The sequence below is a fragment of the Lycorma delicatula genome, chromosome 5 (assembly GCF_047948215.1).
Source record: "Lycorma delicatula isolate Av1 chromosome 5, ASM4794821v1, whole genome shotgun sequence".
Lineage (NCBI taxonomy): Eukaryota > Metazoa > Arthropoda > Insecta > Hemiptera > Fulgoridae > Lycorma > Lycorma delicatula.
In genome coordinates this window covers 63,018,201-63,044,765 of record NC_134459.1, presented here as the reverse complement: position 1 = coordinate 63,044,765, position 26,565 = coordinate 63,018,201, and the positions used below count along the sequence as shown (strand labels likewise).

Genomic DNA, 26,565 nt, shown 5'->3' with positions numbered 1-26,565 from the left:
GCACGTTTGTATTTATTTTTCTTTAAATGCAGTTCTATATAACTTATACTTACAATAACATTGTTTGTTTGATAAAATAATAATAGTTTATTTGATGATAAAAGAGTGTAGCATAAGTTATGTAAAAAAAAATATTAAAAAAATTGACTACGCTATTATGTGTGATAATAATGTTACTTGCAGTTCCTGAACTAACCTAGGTTATGAGATTATCAGTTTTTGTTACGTATTAGCTATGTTCCAGCAATAAGGTTCTGAATTAACTTACATTCTCTGATATATATTTATTATTAACTTACTTCTGAACTATACAATCATATATTATATTTGCGAGGAAATTTCCGTCAACGTTGTTCAATTCAGCATTTATTCTGCTTGTAATGAAAAAATGTCCAAGTGCGGAAATAATTTAAGTAACAGTAAAAATATACGTAATTATTTTTAATAAATTGAAAAATTAATTTCAAAATAATAATGAATTTTAGTTCCACGTTAAAAAATAAATGAAGTGTTGCAAATCTGAAAAAAAAATTTCAAAATAATATTAATTTTAAATTTATAATTTATTAACGATGAAATGTAAATAAAGTTATTGTTTGAAATGAAATATTTTTTTTAAAGAAAAGTTAATGGATGATAGTGAAAAATGCTTTAAATTTTGTAGAAAAATTGTAATAATATCGCTCGCTGTATATATATTTATTAATATTTAAAATTTTATGTACATTAATTAAAGCGATATAGTTTTAAATGTCACAAAAAGTTTTAACTAATTCGAGCCGGAATTTTTTTTATGTATGTAAGTATTTATTCTTTACCAAATTAGGTGAATTCGATCATTTTTTTTTTATTTTGTCACGGAAATATTTCTGGTGGTCCCGTTGTAAGATTTTTCATATATAATATCAATGGAAATTTTTTTTCAAACAAAAAATTATAGACAGTTTGAAGATTTTTTATCGTGATCACTGCTTAGTATTGTTACGTCATTCTGTTATCAAATATTTCCGCGTGAAAATTTATAGGAAAACTTAGGTTAAAAATATAATTCCCACATTCCAGAATACTGTAGCTTATATACGGTAGCAGAATTTAAGTCATTTCCTTGCACTACTTTACTGATTTCTACCGAGTCGCAGATTTGTAACCGTACGAATATTTTTCTTAAGGAGAATATTTTTGAAAGCATAATTTTTATTATTTTTAATTAAATATAAAACTAAAAGATGAAAAAATCAAATAATTAAAAAAAAAAGAAAAAGTAAAATACACTTAAAAATAATTAATTTCAAAAGCAAAAATTAAAAGTTGAATTTTAAACAAAAATTAGAAAAATACGCAGAAACATAATTTTATTCTTGTTTTGGATTTAATTTTTTAAGTCAGTTAAAAAAAGTTTAAAGTCAGTTTTATTATTTTACGTTTATTTTATGACATTAAAACAAAACAAAAAAATAGACTCTAATTTATTTGAATAAATTATTATTTTAGAAACCCTGTTTCCATCCAGTTTTTTCTTTAATTAATAGGATGGATATACCGATTATTAACCTGATTACACGACGTTATTTACGTAATAATATTTAAATTTACTTACTTTTATTCAAATATTGATTTCCGAAAGACAAAAAAGTTTTATTGTTTGGTATATGAAATCAAACGGAACCACATAACTACCAGTTTATGTAACGTATAGTGATTCATTATACAAATATATATATATATAAAATAACGAGGTGTAAGTTTAAAATTAACAATGTAGAAATACGGTTAATTGGCCAGTTTTTCTCTAATCTGTGAGGTAGGGCATGTTACGTAATAATTCAACAATGAAAGGAACATTTTTATCTTTTTGCATTATCTCTCCATTCTCCCTATGGTAGGACATAATGTACATGATACACTAGACTCTAGCGTATCATTTGCCTATAATGGCTAGAGACATATTTCTCAAATTCGCTTTCTCTCGAAGTGATGATGCTTACGATAAAATCAGCCCCTAAGATAAACAGGGTAAAGATATCATTTGTTTAAGGTTATTATAAAACGTTTTACCTTGGTATAAAACGGTTTTGCTGAACTTCTCGGCAATTGCAAAGGTTTGGTTAGTTTATTTAATCTTTTAATCCTTTCTGCACTTAAAAGGTTTATTTTTTTTAAGAAGACGAACAAAAAGTGTTTTAGTTTGTTTATTTTAAAAATATTTTAAGTTATCTGGAAAAAAAATTAATACTCTACTCCCCGCGATAAAAGTTGAAAACTATTTCCATCCTGAAAACTCCTATAAAAAGAAAAAAAAACCAGTAACAAAAATAAAAGAAATCTGATAGATGTAATAGTCAGAAATAAGACAATTTTGTAAAAACCCTAATTTTTAAAAATGGAGTTATTAATTTCAAAATTATTTTTACTGTTTTAAATGAATCTAAAAATTATTTCCAAGGTGAAATCTAAGCAAAGTATTTTTTCATAAGTTAACAAAATAACATTCACGAGTAGAACGTTCATAAATTACTTTCAGTGTTAAGAACCACTCATTAATCTTCCACTCGCATAAATTTTTTTGAAAAGTTTAATTGAATTATTTCCTACACAGAGTACACAAGTTATCAAATGTCCTAATTTTAGTTTCAATTGTTCTTGAGATATAAAAAGTATAGGCACTAGTATATTACATATACTATTCGAAATCATACGCCGACTTCCTCGGCAGAGTAGTAGCGTCCCTGTTTTTCACCCGGAAAGTTCTGGGTACAAATTCTGGTCAGAGATGGAATCTTTTATAAAATACTAGATATCATCATCGTAAACAGTTATTGGAGTTCACCTGTTGTTACTGAAAGAAGTAAATAAACTGGAATGGACACAGTACAAAATTATGGTATTTTTAAAAATTCAAAAAATTCAGAAATATTAAAATCGAATCGGAGGTCTCCATTTTCTAACCAGTAACAATATTCTCCTTCTTCTTCTATTAAACAATACAATAGAGAGAAAGTATGATGATAATAATAAGATACATTTTTAATAAGTAAAATGAGATGTATGTAATACTAGTAAATGAATGAAAATATACCAAACCCTTGGTGACAATTGAACCAAAATGAATTCTCCTAAATCTTAGTCTATTATAAAAAAAAAAAGCACATTAATAAAAAAGGAATATAGATGTAATATACAGAATGTTCAACTAATAAGAAGTCCCATCACATAGTTTAATCTATAAATAACAGTTCATTGGTAAACCTTTCATAATAATTTACAGGTGTTAAAAATGATGTCCACCCACTGTTATGCATTTATCAACACATTTTACCATGTTCCTGACTATTGTTAACGACCCTATCTATTTCCTGGATGACCTTGGTAATGTTTGTCTTCAATTCCATCAAGGTGTGTGGATTTCTCCTATAAATAATCTCTTTTAAGTAAACCCACAAAAAGAAGACTGGAATAGTCAGATCAGGGGATTTAGAGGCCACAATCCTTTAAAGATTCTTCTACCGAAAAAATTCTGTACTATCTTCATAGTAGAGCGAGCTGTATGGCAAGTGGGCTGTCCTGTTGCAACTCATCTTCTTGCAGTAAGCCTATGAACTGTTGGTTAATTCCTTGGTAGACGGCAACATCCACAGTTTTTTTTTTCAAAAAACAAGGGTCCTATTATTTGTCGCCTTGAAACCGCACACCATACGCCTATTTTTTGTGGGTGTAGGGAAGATTCAAAGAAACTGCGCGGGTTTTCAGTTCCCTACGTCCGGTAGTTCTGATTGTTAACATACCTAAAAAGGTGAAACCACGCTTTATCTAAGAAAAACACTTGATCTGAAATGCCAACGTTGCCTCTAATGAATTTCTTAAAACGTTGACATTAGTGAATCCTTTTAGTATAATCAGCATTAGTTAGTTTATGGAAAAACCTCCATTCAATAATTAAAACATCTCAGCATTCTCCTCACTGCAGTGTGGATTGAGCCTAATGAAATGTTCTTTTCCCGGCTTAGTCTTCGCAAAGATTAATAAGAGATCTTGTAACTGCCGCTTTAATGTCTTGTATGACCTGGGTTTTAAAACTGACCCGTGTCGGGCACGTTTCTGGTCTAACACCGAACCTGTTTAACGAAATTTTTAACTAAATTCTGAATAACACTTTTTCATTGGTACTTCCTTATCAAATTTATCCGTGAACTTTCGCCGACACGCAACATAGAATTTCGTCTCTGAATAAGTTTCCGTCACGAATACACGTTCTTCAACAGTTAATAAATTAACTGCATTTTAATAAACAACTACACACGATTACGCAACCTTGTTCAAAAGCTAATCCTCGACACAGACTGGTAATACTCTGATATGCAGGAAGTAAAAAGTTCTCAACATTCCAGCTCCAGTCGAACCAACATATTCTAAATTATTTTACCCATCTCACACCAATATATGCATTTTAACAAAAATATCCGTTTACTATGAACAACTGAGTGATGAGGCCTCTTTTAAGTTGAACACCTTATTACTTACTCGCGTCTGATGCCATTGATCAGTTCTTTTTTGCAGACATGACTTTTTCCTGTGTTGTCGTGTTGATTCAAGTTTATTAAAGTACCATTCTTCGTAAACTGCTTTTGCCAGTGTTTGTCTACCATTCATGTGATCATCATGTTTGTCACATCCTGACCAAAGTCATAAACAGTATAAAAATATTAATTTAAACAAATGATAAAATCTAAAATTACAAAAAAATAAAAATAAAATATAATCAAACGAGAGGAAGAAGGAAATTATTGATGGTTGGATTCTCTAGACTACAATTAACTACAAATGCAATTAAAAGTAATATTTTTAAATAATTTTTATTACGAAATAATACATTTGAGTATTTTAATATTCAAGTTTAATTATTATTATTTTGATACTGAATATTACTATTTTCAAGAAAGCATAAATAATTTGATCAAAATTGTATTAAAATTCATTAATCGTTACAAAAAAACAAACCATAGAACAAGCGTATTAATCATATTGAATTGTAATGCTCGCTAGTGGAAGGTAATTAAAAAATCTTTGATGTATTAGTTAAATTACAATTAATAGATATTTTTATATTTTGACTGAATTTATGAAACTTTAAAAAAAAGAAGGAAAATTTTCAATTCCATCAATATTATACTTTATTTATTTTACCAGTACATTTATATTTGTAAATCCTGTAGAGGTAAACAATTAACCTGTGTAGGAACTGGTTATAATATAATATTAGTAAAACAAAAAACTTATAACTAAAATAAATTATTGTATGAAGATTATTGTAAATATATCCTCACTGATTATATCCTACGCAGCGTGCATTACATAATGTATCGTCATGAAACACAATTTTCGCCAAATCTTTCTACAAGTTTGACTCAGACTCCTACAGTGCAATGTACTTCACTACCTATTCTCTGAGTTTACTTATAATCGTGGGTTTTCCATTCGTAAGTACTCTGAGATCAGTCAGCAAATCAATAAATGATTTTTTATCAGAAATACGGCTATTTTTGTTATTCACAACTCTATTCATTTTAGATCTAAATACATAAAAAATACTTTTATGTATTATTAAAATCTTTTTTTCCCAGGCATAATTTTTTTCTGCTTAGCCTTCGGGAATCACCATTAGGTATTACTTCATTTTTCGGACTTTTAACTCTTCTTTCTTCAGTCCATTCTCCTATCTTGAGGTTTTTCTTTTCACCTAAATTCAGAAATTTTCTTTCTATATTCTTTCGGTCTAGGCAATCTTTTTCTGTAATGTTAAACTTTTTGAGCTCTTCTTTCTTCTGTTTAACATGTCCACCTTGACCTTTATAATCCCAGAGTTTATTGAAAATTTGTTAGTTTAGCCTTGGTTGGTTCAATCAGACCGTAGAATTTTAGTTGCCGTTTCCTTATTGTTACTTCAAGGTTTAAATTTTATCGTATATCTCTATTTTTATCTCTTCATTCTTTCTCAGTCTGTGCCTTCTTGCATTCTTCTTGGGCACAATTGTTCTTCTTGCACACATCTTGGGAATGGTTGGCCTGAGTCTGAACAAGACTATATCTCATTTACACCTGTTACATATCAAGAAATAGCTTATTTATAACTTATTTAAGAAATAAATAAGAAAATTTTTAAATGAGGGCATTTTCAGCATTAGGCTTTAAATTGAATTTGTTTTTAATGTTTAACAAATAAAAAACAATTACTTTAAATTACTAGTCATTTAATTTTTTTTTCAAAACAGTCAAATTTTTTATTAGTACATTAGTGAAATATTTTTAATGAAAATTTTTATATCTAAAAATTCATTTTAAACACTACAAAAAAAGTAATAAAATCATTTTAATTATTTTTCTTTGGCTAATAAATAAATATGAAGCAATAAGAATAATAAGTTATGAAATTACAAAAATTTTAAATTTAAATACGTACCCGAAGATGATCGCTCCAAATCTTTAAGTACAGCTTCCTTAATATCATCATGGGATACTGTCCTTCTGACAAGAAATGTTTGTACACGTGGCTTGACATTTCTATTTAATAAAAACAAATATAAATAATATTTAAAAAAATAAATAATGTAAAAAAAAATCGTTATAAAGTAGTAAAAAAGTTGTTAATTAAATATTAACAAACATAAGAAACAGTATATCTAATTTATGAAATTACAGAAAAGTCATTTTAGGAAAGAAAAAGAATTCTAAAAATGTAAAAAAATCGAAAAATTACGATGATTTCAACGCTATATGGGATTAACGTGGATTGGATTGACCAAAGAACTGTATGGGACCTCCTTACTCATGTGATACTGTAGTAGTATCCCAAGAATAAGTTACAAAGAATTCTCTTCATTGTTTTGGTCTAGTGGTAAACTCGTTGCTGCAAATCGTTTGTTTAACAGCTGATTTTCGAAGTCGAAGGTTTTGAGGTTCAAATCCTAATAAAAGTTAGTTACTTTTATACGAATTTGAATATTAGACTGTGGATACCGGGGTACTTAGGTGGTTGGGGTTTAATTAACCACACAACTCAGGAATGTTCGGCTTGAGTCTGTACAAGATTACACCTCATTTACATGTATCTGATTGGAATCTTCACCTGATTGAGCCGTGGGGGTTGCTAGAGAGAGATTATTTCAGAAGGTTTTTACCATTCTTTAAAGACGTCTTTCATTACAGAAACCAAAAGAGTTCATATAAACATAGGTCTGATAACGCTTTGTTTTTTAGTTATAGCTAGCGAAAGTTTTACTCAGATTCTCTTCTCTAAAGGTCAAATAATGCTATATTAAAACTCTACAGACCCATCTTACTGACCAAAAATGAAAGATTTTATGGTTTTATCTTTATGAAATGTTGCAGAAAAAAATTGAGTCCCAGAAATTCTAGAAAATGATTATAAAACTCAAAAAATTGTAGTCAAAAGACAGCCTTTTTAAATTTGTTGTAAATTTACTTTGTTAAATTTCCAATAATAATTTAAAGCGTTTACCAACATGTTGTTGTTAGATTTTCAATTAAAAAAAAAAATTTTTAACTTTTATTGGGTTTTTGTCACAAACAATTTCTCTACAAATTTTGTCCCGAAGATCTGATTATTGGGAATTTAACATAATAAATTTATGCCAAATCTAAAAAATCTGAAGTGGACACCACATGACTTCCTTTTACACCTATTAAATTACATACACACATTTTTTTTTAAATGAAATGTACTTAAAATTTTATTTTATTAATAACTTCTACTATTCTTCATATTTTTTTTATTGTTATTATTGAATTATTATTTATCATATTTTTTTACAAAGAGAGGTTAATAATTATTAATAAATATATTTAAATTAAAAAAAAAAGTTAAACAAGGAAGGAGATGAAGTCTGATTCGAACCGATGTGCCTTCCCTTGTGAGATCCAAATATTTCATTAATTAAAATTTTATTTTGCTATAACTCTGGAACCAAGGAAAATAAGTACCACTTATGGATGCTATATCGTTGAAAAGCTCTCAATAAGTGCTCATTACTACAGTTAAGAAAGAGTCCAAAATCCAAATTTGTTTTGGATTTTGGGCTTTTTTGGACATTTTTGGTTCAGTCGATTGCAATCAAAAGGGGTAGGTGCACAACTAGATGTTACAACAGTCCTACATCCAAAATGTCAACATCTTACTGCTAATCGTTTTTGACCTATGCGAGATATATACGTACGTACGTACAAACGTCACGCTGAAACTAGTCAAAATGGATTCAGAGATGGTGAAAATGTACATTTCTGTTGAAATCTGAAAACCGAAATTTTTCGCGATCACAATACTTCCTTTACTTCGTACAGGGAATTAGAAAGGGTACTTTCCGACTCCAATTTTTTGGGTTATACAATGATTTTCTCGAAAACTAATAGAGAATAGAGTTCTGAGACCCATTTTTTCTTCAATACTTATGTTAGATTGCATATAAAACCAATAATTTTGTTCAGTAGTGCATGTCCGTAGAATTCTAGTATAGTATTATTTGACTGTTAAAATTGACGTTATGATGAGTTGTTTCGTTATCCGTTACTCGAAAATAAAGCGTTCCCAGTTCTATTTTCATACGATTTTTTAAATGGTTTTGGTAAGAACAATACGCCTATAAAGTATGACAGAAACTTCCTGAAACATTCTGAGTGAGTGTATGTGTATGTATAAAATTATACATACATATATATATATATATATATATATATATATATATATATATATATATACATATACTAGCTCTACCCGCTACGCTTCGCTGTGGCACATTGTGGTTGCATGAATGAGAAATGAGATACAAAACAAAGCATACGTTTCATAGAAGTTTAATTTTGCAATACTTGTGGATATATAATATTTTTTTGTTTTTCCACTGTTTGCGTAGATATAAAGGCTATCTGGTTTGCCGTCTCCGGAACACGCAACATACAGTTGCCCATGTGAGAAGCAATCCGCATCTAAATCTAAACCACACAATTTTAAAGATTGACCTTGAGCTTTATTGATTGTGCCAATCGAATTGGGAATTGCAATCTTTTAAATTAAAATGGTGTATCGGTCGGGATTATGGGTATTAGAGGAATGAGGACATCTTCACCTTTGAAAGGCCCCGTTAAAATCGTTGCTTCCACTACGTTATTCATCAATTTCTTAACTGCAAGTCGCGTGCCGTTGCAGAGTTTTGGCTGATTAATATTCCGCAACAGGATAATTGTCATTTTTTGATCGAACCATTGCTAGAATCAATCTAATGAGGAATGTTTTCCCAGTTCCTCCTGGCGCATCCAAGAAGAGGGTCCCCCCAACTCCGTCATTTATCATTTGCATTATGCGATCATAAATGCCTTTCTGTTCACGCGTTAATTTGGGAATGTTTGATTGGACATATAACTGAAGATCCCCAATGTTGTAACTCTGTTCACGGCGTAAATCCACATCAAATGAAGCAATCGCAGCTCGGGTGGGTGCTGGCATTCCCGATTGACTAAGAACTTTATTTGCAGTAGCTGAGCACTTGTCTTCAATATTTATCAATGCTTCGTTGTAAATGCCTTCTGTAAATTCCATGGTCATATTGGTATTTTCTAGGCGTACTCTATGCAAAATATCCTCAGCGATATGCGATCGATATCTTTCACATAACTCTGTGGGAGATGAAGGGAAGCAAGCGGTCAATATAATTGCGAATAATGCACGAATTTGGTTTGGATGTGCAGAGTTGCACGCGTCATTAATACATATATCCCACTGTTGGTCGTTTTCTAATAAATTCAGAGGTTGGTGAAAGGCGCAGCTCAATCACGACACGATCCACAAAAGTACCTCGATTAAAGTGAATATTTAATTCAGATTGTATAATAATCTGACTCAGATGCAAGTGGATACGTTTTTTTTTTTTTTTTAATAAACAATGTAATTGGGAACAGATATTGTTTCACATGTGACTGCGGTTGTCGTTAGCTAGTATGGCGAGTGTTCCCCTCGCTTCCGGCAGATGGCGCGGTCACTGGTACACAGCTGACCGTTAAAAAAACTGTTTTCTCGCGGTCGCGGGTATGTGACTGATGCGAAAAATAGATACAAACAATCTTTCATGCGGGTTATATATCGTGCTAAAATTTGAGCTCAAACGGTGCAGAACATTTTGAGTTTTTGAAGCGTACACAAACGAACTTAACATTATATATATAAAGATTTGTGGGCTGCGAAAAAAAGCCCTTAAGTCGTGCGAAAAACACATCATTTTAAATGCTTACAAAAGCACAGCAATGCTTACAAATTACAGAATAATCAAACGGCGTTGATTTCAGATGTTAATAAACTGCTAACGTAAGTAGAAGTTGTGCTGCTTCAGTGTACAACGTGATTCTCGAGTATGAATCTACTAATGAATTACGGTCTCCAAAGAAAACAAAACCCTGTAGGTCAATTGAGAAAAAGGTGAGATTTTGATAAAAACGCGATTCGTAAAAAAATTACACGAATTTGAATTATTTAGAAAAAGTTTAGCGGTGTATTATGTCCTTTGGAAGAGAATTCGGTTATTGTCTTCGACAACGCTTCTTATCATTAAATGAAAAGAATTCCAGCCGTGTTATAGAAAAACAATGATATCAAAATGTGACTTAGTTCAAAAGGAATAATTTTTGAAGAGGTTTAAGTTAATGCTCAATCATTGCAAAGGGTTTTGCGTATTAAAAGTAATTATAGTCAGTATAAAATTGGTTTGACACACAACGCCATATTGGTAAGTCGTGTTTTTATTCGGCTCCTAACGACTATGTTTGCCGGCCTCCGTGGCGCGAGTGGTAACTCGGACTTTAATCCGGTGGTTCCGAGTTGGAATCCCGGTCAGGCATAGCATTTTCATACGCTATAAATCATTCATATCATCATCTGAAGCAATGCATAACGGTGGTTTCGGAGGTTAGAAAAAACAAAAAAAACGAATACTAGTTGTGTGGTTTCAGTGTTACTATTTGTGAATTTTGTTCTTTGCTTTTACATAGCAAAATGACCAAAAAACGATTTTTTGGTCATATATATGTAAAAAAATAACCTAACAAAGGATTTTTTGGTCATTATGTAGGGATATTATTTTCTGTGCATTTGGTTATTTCGACTTTTTTTGTTTGCATAGTCTAAGTCTATCTGGGCTATAAGAAAGTTGGGTGTTTTAATTTATTTACTGTTAAGTCATCCTTCTTGGTGGCTTTTCTTTTTGTTTTGGTGTGTTTTTTTTAATAAAATACAGATGTTTTAGCTGTTAAATATAATTCAAAGAAATTTGTTACTTAATCAGTTGTGATTTTGTTTACATTGGCAACGGCCATACGGGCTCTTTGTGATTGGTCGTTGTGTTTGACAGCGGCCATCTTGCATTGATCTGATTGGTTTTCCTTTGTTTACATTTCCATCTGATTTATTAGCCTCTTATTTATTAAAAAACTGTACAAATTATAAATAGATAGATAGATTTATTAAAAATAGATCAAAACAATCTTTGATGCGGGTTATATATCGTGCTAAATTTTTTTTATCGTGTTTTTTTTATTTATAAAATACAGATGTCTTAGCTGTTAAATATAATTCAAAGAAATTTGGTCGTTGTGTTTGAAAGCGGCCATCTTGCATTGATCTGATTGGTTTTCCTTTGTTTACATTTACAAATTAAAAATGTACAAATTAAAAATAGATAGATAGATTTATTAAAAATAGATGAAAACAATCTTTGATGCTCGTTATATATTGTGCTAAAATTTGAGCTCAATCGGTGCAGAACATTTTGAGTTTTTGAAGCCGTACACAAACGAACTTAACATTTTATATATATAGATATATACATATGTATATGTAAATGTGTGTGCGCTCGCATGTGTTAAGATTCCATACCAACAGGCTTCTTTCTTTTCCTGTTTAGCCTCCAGTAATTACCTTTCAGAGGATGATATGTATGAGTGTAAATGAAGTGTTGTAGTCTTGTACAGTCTCAGTTCGGCGGTTCCTGAGGTGTGTGGTTAATTGAAACCCAACCACCAAAGAACTCCGGTATCCACGATCTAGTATTCAAATCCATGTAAAAATAATTGACTTTACTAGAACTTGAACGCTGGAACTGACGACTTCCAAATCTGCTGATTTGAGAAGACGCGTTCACCACTAGACCAACCCGGTGAGTTAATACTAACAGTCTACATGAAAAGTAGTTGTTGTAGGCGAGTGTTTACAGTTATCAAGGCCATCTCTTACATCCCAACCGCTAAATTCTTCTATCCCACCAACTTTCCTCTTCCAATTTCCTTCTCTTCATCTCCCCCATCACTCCTGACATCCAGTGCCTTGGAGGTCGTCCAAATTATTAAAAAAGAATGAAGTTTTTAAAAAAATATTAAAAAATAATAATTATTATTAGAATAAATTTGAAAATAATTTAATAAGACCGGTAATTAACAAAACAAAATGTATGTAAAGATCATTTGTTATAATTTAAGTATATTTTGAACAGAAACTTCTCAATATTAATTAATACCTGATTAATAACTAAATAAAATATAAAATAAAAGTTTATTATTATTAGTATTTAATGATCAAAAATCAAGATCATTTTATGTATTTACTAGAGTCCAGGCTTTGACTAGTTGCAAAAAATACGGTGTTCAACAATATAGTTAGGGGGTAAGCTTGTATTGAAAATGTATTTTATTAGAGCTGCGCTTTCTGGTTAGTAGTAGCTATTACTAACGACTTAAATGTATCCCTGTATGTGATTTATCAATAGTTGACCAGTTTTTGTAATATGACCAGTACGTATAATACTAGTAGACACTCGTATACCTCGCCGGTCCCCTTTTCATGGAACCTAATCAGATTCATTCGGTATTAATTGAAAATCTGTAATCGTAACGGTTGTATGCAGATATAAGCTCTGATAGGACAGCGTATGATATGATATCATTATGTAAAAAAAAAAACCCACGAATTTGAACACTAGTGTGGTTACCGGTGTACTTAGGTGGTTGGGGTTCAATTAACCACACAACTCAGGAATGGTCGACCTGAGTTTATACAAGATTACACCTCATTTACATGTATCTGATTGGAATCTTCACCTGATTGGGAGAGAGAGAGAGAGAGAGAGAGAGAGAAAGAGAGAGAGAGATTATTTCGGAAGGTTTTCACCATACTTTAAAGGCGTCTTTCAGAAAGAAAGGCCTCTTTTCTTCAGAAAAGAGTTCATATAAACATAGGTCTCAATAAAGGATTTCCTGCCCAAGCAAATAGATGACGAACCACTCCAATAAATGTACACTAAATGTCATTAATTTCAAAGAAAGTAGGTTTGATTACTAGTGTTTGTATCTCAGATAGATAATATAAAGCAACAGAATGATTTTCCCCTTCATTAGGAAAATTTATTCAATTTCTATCCAATTTTTCCACACAGAATAAAGTTTTATCGGTCGAATAAAATATTATTGTATAGCCTTTTTTTATTCATAAAGTTTTAGTTTGTTGGATCAAAGAAAAAACAAAAAAGACTGAAAAATAAAAAATCCAGTATATTATTAGGTGAACTTTTTGAGTTCCAAAAAAATGAGTCAAGTAATTTTTCAACGCAAGTACAGTTACACCTAGAATTTCACAATGTTTTAGTTAAAATTTTCAAGTATTTTCCCCGTGACAAAAAACCGATTAAAACCGAATATTTTTACCGATTTAAAATGATCAAAAACAAAATTACATTGTACATAATAAAATTAATATATTACATGTGATTTTGTTAAACATAATTTTCATAGATACTCAACATTATTACTGAATATGAGGATCTACCGGAAAGTTCTCGGCTTGATACAGAGATGGCGCAAGAATGACCAAATAGCTTTGATATTTGTCAAGTATAACCCTTTAGCTGAGTTGCTGCAAAGTTTCAGACGCGTGAGGTTCATTTGCTTGTTTGTGGCGATCGAATAAAACAATCGAAATTTGATATTTTCTAAAAAAAAATGGATAAAATTGAAGTTTGAGCTGTTATAAAGTACTTTTTTTAAAGTTTTAACCTCGATGGACATTTTCAAGTTGAAAATTTAAAGGATTCTTGCCTTCTTTTCGACTGAAAAAAAGGGAGCTGTTGAATTTAAATGTGATCGTATACCCATTCAAGGTGGTTCGTAACGCCCAAAAATTGCAACCGGCGAACTCGTCACAATACTGTATTAAATGGTCACCTATATCATAGTAGAACGTATTCACTACATTTTACTTAATGGTTTGGATATGAAACAGTTTTCCATTCGATGGGTGCCGCTTTTACTTAGTCGACAAAAAAGCATTCAGCTGAACACTTCTCAAGGGTGTTTAGACTTACGTCTAAAAGAAGCATAAAAAAAGCAAAAACAGTTCCATCTTCAGAAAAAGTCACGGCTACAGTTTTTGGAAATTTTTATGATGTAATGTGAAAAATGATAGTCCATCACCGGGGAATATTACGCTTCACTACTGAACGGATTGTAAGGTGCTATTAAAGCTAAAAATTTCCACATCTGGCCAAAAAGAAAGTGCTTTTTCGCGTAGATAATATGCCTGCAGACACGGTCTTGGATTGTTGCTGCAAAACTCCAAACCTACGATTCGAAATACTTCCACGTGCGACGTATTCACCGCATTTGGCTTCCAGCGATCAGTTTCTCTTCTCAAACTTGAAGAAATTTTTCGCCGGACATGATACACTTCAAACGATGAGGACAAAGCTGAGATAATTGCTTATTTTACAAAGTTTTACGTATCTCATTATAATGAGAGTATTGTAAATATTTTTAAAGCCGTAAATCTAATGTATCAAATTCCAAAGTAAAAATTAATTTTTATTCCGAAAAGTTTTCTGTTTCTTTTTCAGGCCGAGAATTTTTCGAACGGATTTAGTAATAATCAAATCAATGAATCCATCTTAAACTGTAAATGAAATGAAGATATTCGAAGATTTTTAATTCGTTTTTCATTTTTAAAAAACTTTGTTTCGGAGGTACTTCTATTTTCAGTTCCTTTTTCAAATAATAGTACTAAATTTTAAAATTCACCGTGTTATAAAATTAAATGGTTTTTTTTTTTTTTAACTAAGATTTTATGAATGAAAATATATTAAATTTTTATTAAATAAAATTTTATGAAGTTCCTTCATTATCTGTTACTGCTCTTCAAAAATCTAAATTCAAAAATTAGATAATGAAATTTAGAGAATACCTCTTTCTAATTCTTACCGCTCTAGACGGATTTATTGAAATGAATCATTTTTATGATTTACAACTCAAAATTTTTTTCTTATTTTGGTAAATCTTAATTGTCCCAAATTTAGTAAAAAAAAGCTCCGTTTTTTTTTCTCTTGCACCCCTAAAATGCTGCCTGTAAATATATTTTTTCAGTTAATAAGATAAAATATAATTATTGATTTATAATTTAAATAAATTCAAATTTTTCAGTTGCATTCGTCAGTCCCACGATCGGGCGAAAAAACTTAATTATTCTTGCATATTTCACGTTATGTACTTCGCGCAATAATCATTATATGAAAACCATACTACGATAAAATTCAGTATTTATAGGTGTTTTATATAAAGAAAACTAACTTTCACTGGTAAAATATCTATAACGATAACTTCATACGTGTCTAGTCTAATGTAAATAATAAAATATTTTTACGGTATTTCAAAGCCTTTGCTAGAAAAAAATAGAAATAAATTTATAATCAGCTATAAATCAACAAAGAGAAAATTATATAATTCATCAATCTAGGTTATAAAATATTTTCAACCGCAAAAACCATTATCAACCACAAACTAAAATAAATAAAAAGAAAATAAAAATACCGCATCTATCAAATAATTAGATTTTCAGTTAACACATACACATGGTGTTAATGTATATTTTTGTACAATACGTAAACTAAGGAACGAGGTTTATAAAAATTTACCTCAAAAATTGTTTCTCTGAAGTGACCTGTAAATCTTCTGACATTCAAAATAACCACTAAGGTCATACAATATAATATTTTATATTAGGAAAATATCCTTCTATTAAAAAAAGCTGACAAGAAAGTTGTAATACTTTCTATCATTCTTATATTTATATATATGGTTAAATTTATTCATTGGAAAATTCATTTTAATGAAAAACATTACCTAAAATCTCTTGTTTTGTGGTGGGGGTAATTTATGATGAAGTTTTATTATAAAACTATCATTATATGTTAAAATAAACGATAATGTATAAAAAAACCTTAAAAATCGGTATTTTTTTTATTTTTTCTGCTCCTCGTTTCCGAAATCACCTTCAAAGAAAATGTTTTGATTTTCCTACGTTTATTATGTTAAATGGAAGAAAGTAAAATAAATTCCACTAAAAAATGTATCACCAATAAAAAGTTACGTGAGATTTCTTTTTTTTGGGGAAGGGGGTTATTTTGATGAAATTTTATTACAATATTATTACTGAAAGTTTATTATTTAAACTTTTAATAATATTAAAAAGATTTAAATAAACTAAAGCTTTTTAATATAATTAAAAGTTTACATAAACCAAAAAACTTTTTAAAAATTCAAAAAATCCTTATTTTTAAATTCTGATCAGTTCCCGCAACTCCAATATTGCCCCAAATTATTTTTTTCTTGGATAGCTTGCATTACTATTATAATAGAAAGACATTTAAAAATATCAGTTAAAAAATATACAACAAATAAAAAGATGGCTTTCTCGAGTATTCTTTTTTCATTTATTATTATTTTTTTTTTTTTAAATGGTAAAATAAGCATGCACGCATGTACTGAGCTTAATATAAAGTGGAGTTATGCTTGCAAAATTTTTAAAAAATTGACCCCCAAAAACCCCTCACCCCCTCCTGGAGATATTGACTCAAAAACTTTACCGACAACTTTCCCCATTTCCACGAGTTTCTTCACAAAACTTCATCAAAATTGGTTTATGCAGTCAAAAGTTATTAAGCTTCAAAAACGTCAACACACGTACATTACGTACGTGCGTACGAACATTACCCCCCACCCACTTCTTTTTTTTGTTTTTCGGGATTCCTGGGTTATGAAAGATCAAAAACCCATACCCCATTTTTCTGATTGATTATCACACTTTCCTTCTTGCAGCAAATCTCTAGAATTATGATGTCAAGCAAGTAAAATTGAAAAATATTAAAAAATTTATTAATTTAACATGATCATTTTTAAAATATTTATTGAACTCAAGAAATCATAAAAATAAAACGTCACAAAATGCATTGCTTCTGCATACTGTAAAATAAACAGATTGAAATTATTCGTTATTATACATAGAGTTCCTAAAATACAAACAAAAACTTTTGGGAACGGATTTCTTACATAAAAATAGATAAAATACTTATTATATAGTGTGCCGGAAACGCTTCCGTTTCCGCCGGAATCGCTTCGTCTTCCGTCTGATATTTTAGTGTTTTTAATAAATTTAATAAAAGAATTAAAATTTGATCTGCATAAATATTTATTTTAAAATATGCTCAATCCTTAGCCCCACTCTTTATCACACGCACAAATGTCAATAATTCTTTTTTTTTATTCTATGGAAGAGATATCTCTGCTCTGTTTTAGATTTTCCAAGACAGCTTACTTGTTAGATTTTCTTAACGAAAATATGCAATGTTTGCGAAAACGAATTTCTTTTTTCAGCATAGTTTGATATTACTATAGTTTGATTTCATAGTTAATTCATACCTATGCACAGTTTAATGTCACACGAAATATTTTCGCGCGAAAATTCGTTAAAATTTAAAAATTAGTAAAAATAGTTGTAAAATTAGTTGAAAAACTTGAAATCTGCAAAGAATTGATTACATACTCCCAAATTTAAGAAACCCACAAATTAAATTTTTTCCATTCTTTTTATATTGCTTCTTTGAATTCCTTTTTTTTTTATCAATATGTAGGATTTTTGTCGTTTTGTATCTACAAAAGATCTTCTTTTCAATATAAAGTTAAGTTAGCAGCGATTTTTGAAAATCTGTAAATAAAAATATAAACTAGACTATAAAAAATAATAAATAAAAAACAGACTTAAAAATAATCACATAAAAATAGAAAAAAGGTGGCAAACTATTGGATGACTTTCCCGGCAATTAATAATTCAAAATTCAAATAGAGCCAAACAAACACAGAATATGTATTTTACAGAAGCGGGTAATAAATTTTAAGAAAACGTTTTGTAAAAATATTGATTTATAGGTTAAATTTAACAAATTTGCTTAAGAAAATTTTCTCTAAATTTAATACCCCTTCAATAAGTACTAAAATAAGAAAAATAAAATTTTCAAAAAACCTTTTGCATTTTAGGTCCAGGATCTATAATTTTAAAAGATTGTAGACATCTCTTGATAGCTGTATGTATGAAGTATAAACTTTAAAAAAAAAATTGAAAAATATGCAGACCGAAGGGAAATAGAGCAAAGAACAAAAATCATATAAATCAATTTTAAGAGGTGGGGTAGATTTTTTTAATTATTTATATTCGCACTAAAGATAAAAAATTTCGTTTAAAAATAAAAAAAATTTCATTTTAAATTTGTTTTGTCTAAAATCCCTCTGAAGAAAATCGAATTATTATTTTTTTGCAATATCCCCCATCTTTAACGATTTAAAAAAAAATTAATAAGATAAATGTCCCACATATAGAAATATTTGAGTAAAATTTGAAGAAATCGGTTTGGTCAATCCAATGTAAGGCCAAAAGCAGTGCCACACAAAAACGTATGAATAATCATACATACGAATTTTTGGTCTAGAGAAACTAATTGGACCCTAAAACGTAAAGATTTTCAAAAAAACCGATACCCTACTTTTGACATGATCACCATAATTTCCCCATCAAAATTCTAGCTATATTCCTGAAAAGTAAAAGTAATTATTTTGTAATTCAAATTTTAAGTTTTAAACTTCGAAATATTGAAACCGGCACACTAAGTAGGTTATCGATAGTTATTTTATTCGATATTACTTCAAACTGTCGAAATTTTAAAAAAATATTTCAAAAATCTTTAGTTTATTTTATTTTTTTAATACGATTATTTTTGTATTTTTAAATTCATCTGTATTAACAGAAATTCATTTCAAGAACGGATTGAGACATTTTAATGAAATCAATATACATGTTTATCGACATTCACTTAAAAAAATAGAAAAAAAATTATTTTCCTAATGTGAACGTAATATGTATGACATGTAAATGAAGTGTAATCTTGTATATACTCAGGCCGACCGTTTTTGAAACGTGTGATTAATTTAACCCCAATCACCAAAGTATCGGTATCCACTGTCCAGTATTCAAATCCGTAAAAACAAAAACACAAAAATTACTAAGATTTGAATTTCAAAACCTTCGACTTCGAAAACCAGCTGTATGGATGGAAATATTTTGTTATTAAATTTCTATATAGCCCACCGGACGGTCTAGTGGTTAACTCGTTGTCGCAAAGCAGTTATTTAACAGCTGATTTTCGAAGTCGAAGGTGCTGAGGTTCGAATCACCTATTAAAAGTTATTTGAATTTTATGGATTTGAATACTAGACAGTGGATACCGGTGTACTTTGGTGGTTGGGGTTCAATTAACCGCACGTCTCGGGAATGGTCGGCCTGAGTCTGTAACTACACCTCATATAGATGTTATACATACCATCCTCATCTCATTGGGCCGTGGGTTGCTATTGTTCACTACTTGAACAGATTGCAACGTACGTTAGGAAAATAAATAAAATTTCTATATAGCAGTTTTTTTTTTTTTTTATATAATAAATATTTTGTTGATTGTTTTGTATTTTTTCTAATTCAGTTACAACTTTAAGCAATTTACTATGAGCTAACTGACTTTTCATTAGTCAAAAATAATTTTAAATAATCGGGTTACGGCACAAATTAAACCATTTCATAAGTAAATATTTAAGACTCCAAAACGGAAATAATTTATTGAGTAAAAATAAATAGTGTTGTACGTGTCAAAATTTCATTTCTTCCCCTAAGATAATAATACTAAAGTATTTTTTCAGCTGCAATCAAAACCGTATGATTTTTTATTTTACTTCTTTATAATGATCTGGATTTAGGTGTTCACAAATCTTTGTGTTAGGTGCGCTTTTAATATAGCGAGTAAATAGTGTACTAGTGACAATCAGTATCGGTTACGTCTAGTATATGTCTAGTGTTACGTATAGTATTTAGTAACACTATTATTTATGTAGTTTTATAAATATTAAAATTAGTTTTTCTTCCTTAATATGCATTGTCTGTTACTCTCTCTTTTTTTCTCTCAACATTAAATATATATTACAATAGCATTTAACTATTTTAAATATCAAACGTAATCTATTATGCGAGACGGGTGGGTGACTGTCAGTTAACAAGTCAACAATTGGCACTCATCAAGTAAATCACAGTTATAGTTATAAAAAAAAATATATATATATATATTTTTTTTTTTAAAGAAACCTGCTCAGTAGTGTGTAATTCATTTACATATCAATATAAATTACATAATCGATTCAATTAACAATTTTAGAATCTTTATCTTTAGGAAAAAAATTTTAATTTCAGACCCTTATCAATTTCATTTTTAATAGAGTTTCTTAGTAGAGAAATTAAATACAAACACAATATTACTTCTTTATAAACTATTTTCCGTTTTAAAATTTAATGTTAAATCACTCTTAACAATTTACGTCGTAGCTCGATTATTTAAAATCGTATTTGGACAAATAAGGTGTCATTCTGTTCACAATAAAATTCTTAAAATTTTAGCTAAGTTTACAGAATTAAATTTTTTTTTAAAGTAACTGAATAGGTACCATACAAATCATCCTTATCTCATTGGACCATGGGGGAGAACATAATACTTGAACAGATTACTATGTATATTAGGAAAAAAAAGAAAGTAATTGAAGATATATTAAATAATAATTTTAAAATTTATATGGTTATCATTTTTAAATTAAAAAATTCAAAACTTTCCATGTTTATTTTTTCGATTTAAACATTTATACCGATTTTTTTTTTAATTATCTCAGTCCGTTCTTCAGATATGAATATATGTTGAAAAAAATGTAAACGGAAATGTACATAAGGAAATGTGTATAAGGTAAAAATGTATATAAGAAATTACAATTATAATGTTTTCCTATGTACTTTATGAATACTCTGCATTTATATCCTTAATTTTCCTTTGGAAGAAACATATTACGCAATCACGAATTTTAGAAAAATTTATGAAAACTTAAATCAAAAAGTATTAACAACTTAATCGATAATATAATTTTCAAAATTATTTAATTTTCGAATTATCATGCTGTTATTACATTTATCTATAAGATTCAATTACAACTGTGTTTTTTCTTTTTATAATTTTCACAAGGTTAAATTGTTAAGGTAAGATTTCCTTTAGGAAAATTATTAAACTAGTATCTAATAATCGTTAGTCGGAACGTGGTAGGTTATTCTTACGTTAAATTTCTTTCTGTAATATATCATACACATTACTAATGTAACATTACTTGGAAATGTACTTTGGTGGGAGAAACTGATCAACTAAATCAGATCTAATTTTCCCCTTAAACCTTGCCCAAGAAAAACTTATAATTTTATAGAGCTGTTTCGGGCTAAATAACGTATGCGTAAAGTGAAGTGTGTGAAAAATATTTTAAAAAATCGTCTCATAATTCCTTAATAATAATCGACTAATTTAGAACATTATATCAAAAGTTTTTGAGTGTGAAAACTGAATATAAAAGTAATTCCCTCATAGTCTTATTCATCCTGAAGATTTAATGACCAACCAATTTTGTGAATGTTAGCAGTAAAATCTAATGTTTGTATTTGGATAAATGTTTTTGAACTGAACAGTTCAAAATATTAGATATTTGGAGCTGTTCAGTTTTTGAACTGAACAGCTCGAATACACGCTTCACTAGTTTTTTCCTCTGTAAACTACCTCCAAAGTACCAGCTTATACTTTCGAAAGACTTTTACCCCACGAAAGTTTCTGACTCCCTGCTTGATTTGTTTTAAGAAAAAGATTTAACAATAATTCCCTAAAATTTGGTGGAATACTTTTCTCAAAAACAAATCATACACTGTTTTATTTAATTACAGTATAAAATTTAATTATAGAACAAATTTTAAATTCAACTTTTAGAATAGAAGTACAAGTGATAATTTACTTAGTATCAGGTCTATGGCCATGATGAGTCGAATCATTGGGTACCAAACCAAGAAGCCTGAGGCATCGATGATACTGAGCTACTGGTGTTTGCTGTTTTCTTCTTGCACTTGCAGGATCTTCATCGGTTTCTAGCCTACTGGATGTTCTGATGTCACTTCGATCTTCATGACGTCTAAACATATAGAAAATAATAACATTTAAAACTTTGATTAATCTGTGCTTATTTAATTAAAATTTGAAGTAACAAAGAAATATTTCAAGATTTATCTATAAATTTCTTTCAAAGATCTGATGTGTGTGATCAGTTGAATTTTAGTTTCTTAAAGGTACCTGCAGCAAAACAGGTTGGCTCAGATCCAAAGAGTCACATCATAAGAGTAGAAAAGATGACTTAATATTTACTTGTAAGTTATCTCACCGATTCACTGATTGAGAAATAGGGTTTTTTAGTAATCATTTCTGTCCTTAAGGAAACTGCAGAGGTAAACGTTGACAAAATTCAACCTTTATTCCACAGAATATAACAGATAAAATGGCTTAATGAAATATAAGCTGAAGCTCTTGACGCAATATTTCTCGTAGACAGATAGTGCTAAGATAAGAACAAGGATTGGAGGTATTAATGTAAAGTTGGGAAATGGAACAGGGGGGGATTTCTGAAGAATAGAATATTGAGGAACCTAAAAACTTATCAAATCTGCAGACGGAAGTTTTTTCAGTCATTAAGTCAGCTTGCCATTTATAATGTGGCATTTTATCCCTTACGACTCATTTTATATTATCATAAAGTTCACGAAATTAGCAACGGTTATCGCGTAGAATATTATTCAAACTGATCGAGGGTTCCTTCTCTCACTCTCTCTCTCTCTCTGAGAAAACTATTTTTATAATTTTTCTTTGAATGTCAGCAATCTGACCAAAAACAATAAAAAAAACCTTAAATATACATTTTGTTTCTAAATTTAGTTTTCATAATAATACATATCAATGCTGAGTACAAATGGTAATGGGTTACAAATCTCGTTGCGCCAATTAAAAACTCGGTTCATCCGTAAATATATTATAAATTTCAATAAAAAATAATATGATAAATAATTCTTATATTTTATATGAAACCAAAGATATTTTATTTTCAGTAATAATGTATATATATATATATATATTATAACACAGAAGTTCCTTTAAAAAAAAAACAGTTCATCCTAAATCATCCTAAAAAAAGGCGGGGTGATTTTTAATATTCGAACAAATATAAATCAGTAAGTATATAAAAGATTATGACTATATTTATATACATATATATATATGTATATATACATATATATATATATATGTATATATATATATATATATTATATATATACCAATTGATATGATGTCATTATTACAGTTGGTATTTTAACGGTTGATTACTAATTTATATAGAATCAATTCTGGCCACACAAAATTTCATTTTAGCCACAAACCACATTAAATTATGATTGTGGTTGAACGTTGATTTATACTAAAAATAATAATATTACGTACATAAACGCATAAAATTCAGTGACAAAATCAGTTATCAATGAAAAGTCTAGTAAGACTTTCTCGAACGAAGATTATTATTATTATTATCTTTTTTTTAAGTTTTAGGGACACGACTACTGTGGTCATTAGCCTCTTTCCACATCAAAAAAGAAAAAATATTTCTTTCCATCCATTTGACCATCCCTGAATCCATATGAACTAGTTTCGGCGTGACGTCTGTACACACCTATGTATCTCGCATAAATAAAAAACGATTAGCTGTAGAATGTTGAAATTTTGGATTTAGGACTGTTGTAATATCTAGTTGTGCACCTCCCCTTTTGATTGCAATCGACTGAACCAAAAGTGTCTAAAAAAGCTCAAGATTCAAAAGATTTGGATTTTGGACTTTTTCCTAACTGCAGTAATAAGCCTCATTGAGAGCTTTTCAATGATATTTCATAAATGGTAATTATTTTCATTGGTTCCAGAGTTATAACCAAATAAAATTTTAATTAATGAAATATTTGGATCTTACAAGAAAAAGGCACATCGGTTGGACTCAGACTTCATCTCCTTTGTTTTTGATTTTTTTTTTTAATTTAAATATATTGATTTATTAATAATTATTAACCTCTGATTGTAAAAAAAATTTACAATAAATAATCATTCAATAATAACAATAATAAAGAAAATATATGAAAAAATATCAAAAGTTATTAATGAAATAAAATTGTTTGTACATTTATTTTTAAAAATATGTGTATATGTAATTTAATAGGCGTACAAGGAAGTTATGGGGTATCCACATCAGATTTCTTTTTACTGTTCCCTTTTTTTTCTTTACACTACTGTTATTATCGACGCTCGTTCGCTATCGATTGATACAAACCAACATATCGTTTCTATTACAACAATTTGTGCCAACCTTCAATTACTAATATATGAGCTTAATACAACTCAAAACGTTAGGAGCTGAGAAAATTTGTTGTATGAAGTTTGTACTCTTTTTAACCTTCAAATTATAAAGTTATAATTCAGTTTTTTAATAGAGGAATAACAATTGATATAAATCAGAATAAACATTCCTCTGAGTTTTTTTAAATTATTGTTTTAGAAGTGGTTAGAAGAAATTCATTAGCATAAGTCGTCTATTAACGCTTTGAAACTTTGTGGATAAATCGGCCCCTTCCATTCATATTTTCACTCCCTGGTATTTGAATTTTTTTTAGTATTCTTAAAGGACGCGTAGATTCTAATTGCAGCTTCTCCTTGAAATTACAATTTTCTGAAACCATAAATTTCAAATGTACAGTAACGCTTTTAAATGTATAATTCACTTTATTTTTTCATTTTAACCCCACATTAACTTAAGTACTTATTCAATACTTAACGAATAAAACCGAATTTAGGTAAAAAGGAAGAACAAAGAAAGGTTTTTTATTACTTTTCAGAAAGAAGTCGAAGAAGAGGTCGTTCCAAGTAGACCTCCTACCTGAAGGGTGCGATGGAGATGCAGGATAGGAAATTGGAAGATGGGGATTGAGACGAAAAGATGGCGTTCGGGATAAAAATGAATCCACGGAAGTCCCGTTAAAGGTAAAAGTTATCAGGTTTAGTGTATAAAATTTATTTTTCAAAATAAAAATTATTAAAATAATTTACTAGATAATAATCAGTAATTTTCGAGTTCCTTTCCGGCAATTGGCTTAATAGTTTTTTAATCTATTATGATTTCATTTATTATTTATTGAATTTAATTCTTTACATTCCCGTAATTTTAGGAATATCTTTCCCAGATAAATAATACAGATAATTAATAAATAACGATTAGTAATAATCTACCTATTATTATTTCTTACCTAAGTCCTAATGCGGAGCTCGGTCGCGGTAAAGTTTTAGGTCGACGAGGACGTACAGTGCAAGCACTTTTTGGTCGCGGTCTCAATCTTGGTGTAATCCGAGCAGCTGGTTTTAAATCAACATTCGGTTCAGGAGATTCACTAACGGACCACATTTATAAATCAATGATATTATTAAAACTAATATGAATAAAATAAGCAATAATTCACTGAATAATAAGTTAATTATTGTATAATTGTAAAATACTGTGCGTTCTGTTCACTAAGTAACTGTTTACAGTAGGTTTTCATGGCAACCGCAACGTGGCAATACTACCTGATTATTAAATGCTGTGTGATCGATACATTACTACTTGTTACTCGCTTTAAAAATTAAAGTTTATTCAGTTATTTTAACTATATGCCCTCATTATTTCCTTATATAAAATATTTAGCGTTTTACTTATATTACATTTTTATTTGTATAAATCTGCTAAAATTATTTATTAATCCATTATTTTGGAAAGTTCTACGTTAGAATTTACTAGAATGTAATAACTGCATGGTATATGAGTTTTTATGTATATATTTATACACTGACCGGCCAAGGAGAATGAAGTCCCTTCCCGTCCAGCCAGGACCCCCTGGATCCTCCTGTATTCATTAAACTCTTGCTTGCGAGAATAAAAAGATAAATAAAAATTAAAGCTGTTCAATTTATAAAAATTATTATTGTATTGTAATTTCTTCACTACAGCAATTCGGTCAATAAAGAACGCAAAATTTTCAGTAATCAGAATAATGCTGGTTTCAAAATAGTCAACTTCCATTTTAAAAACAGTAGTTATTACTGATTACCCCTGTTCTTAGTACAGGTAAAAATGTATTTTTCCCTGTTTTTAGCGCTACCCGACAAACACCACTAGGAGGTGACCGTACTTCAT

At 29.3% G+C, this 26,565-nt stretch overlaps 1 protein-coding gene across 1 annotated transcript in view; it reads right to left on the bottom strand.

The window, feature by feature from the left end:
• The window catches only part of LOC142325683 (uncharacterized), a 43,260-nt gene extending 17,463 nt beyond the window's left edge, over positions 1-25,797 (bottom strand). Inside the window, exons 1-4 of the mRNA XM_075367714.1 lie at positions 25,643-25,797; positions 22,273-22,446; positions 6,455-6,555; positions 4,519-4,670 (exon numbers count right to left, since the gene is read on the bottom strand). Coding sequence (XP_075223829.1) covers positions 4,519-4,670; positions 6,455-6,555; positions 22,273-22,446; positions 25,643-25,797 — 582 coding nt within the window. The remainder of the gene's footprint in view (positions 1-4,518; positions 4,671-6,454; positions 6,556-22,272; positions 22,447-25,642) is intronic.
• Positions 25,798-26,565: the final 768 nt, after the last annotated feature.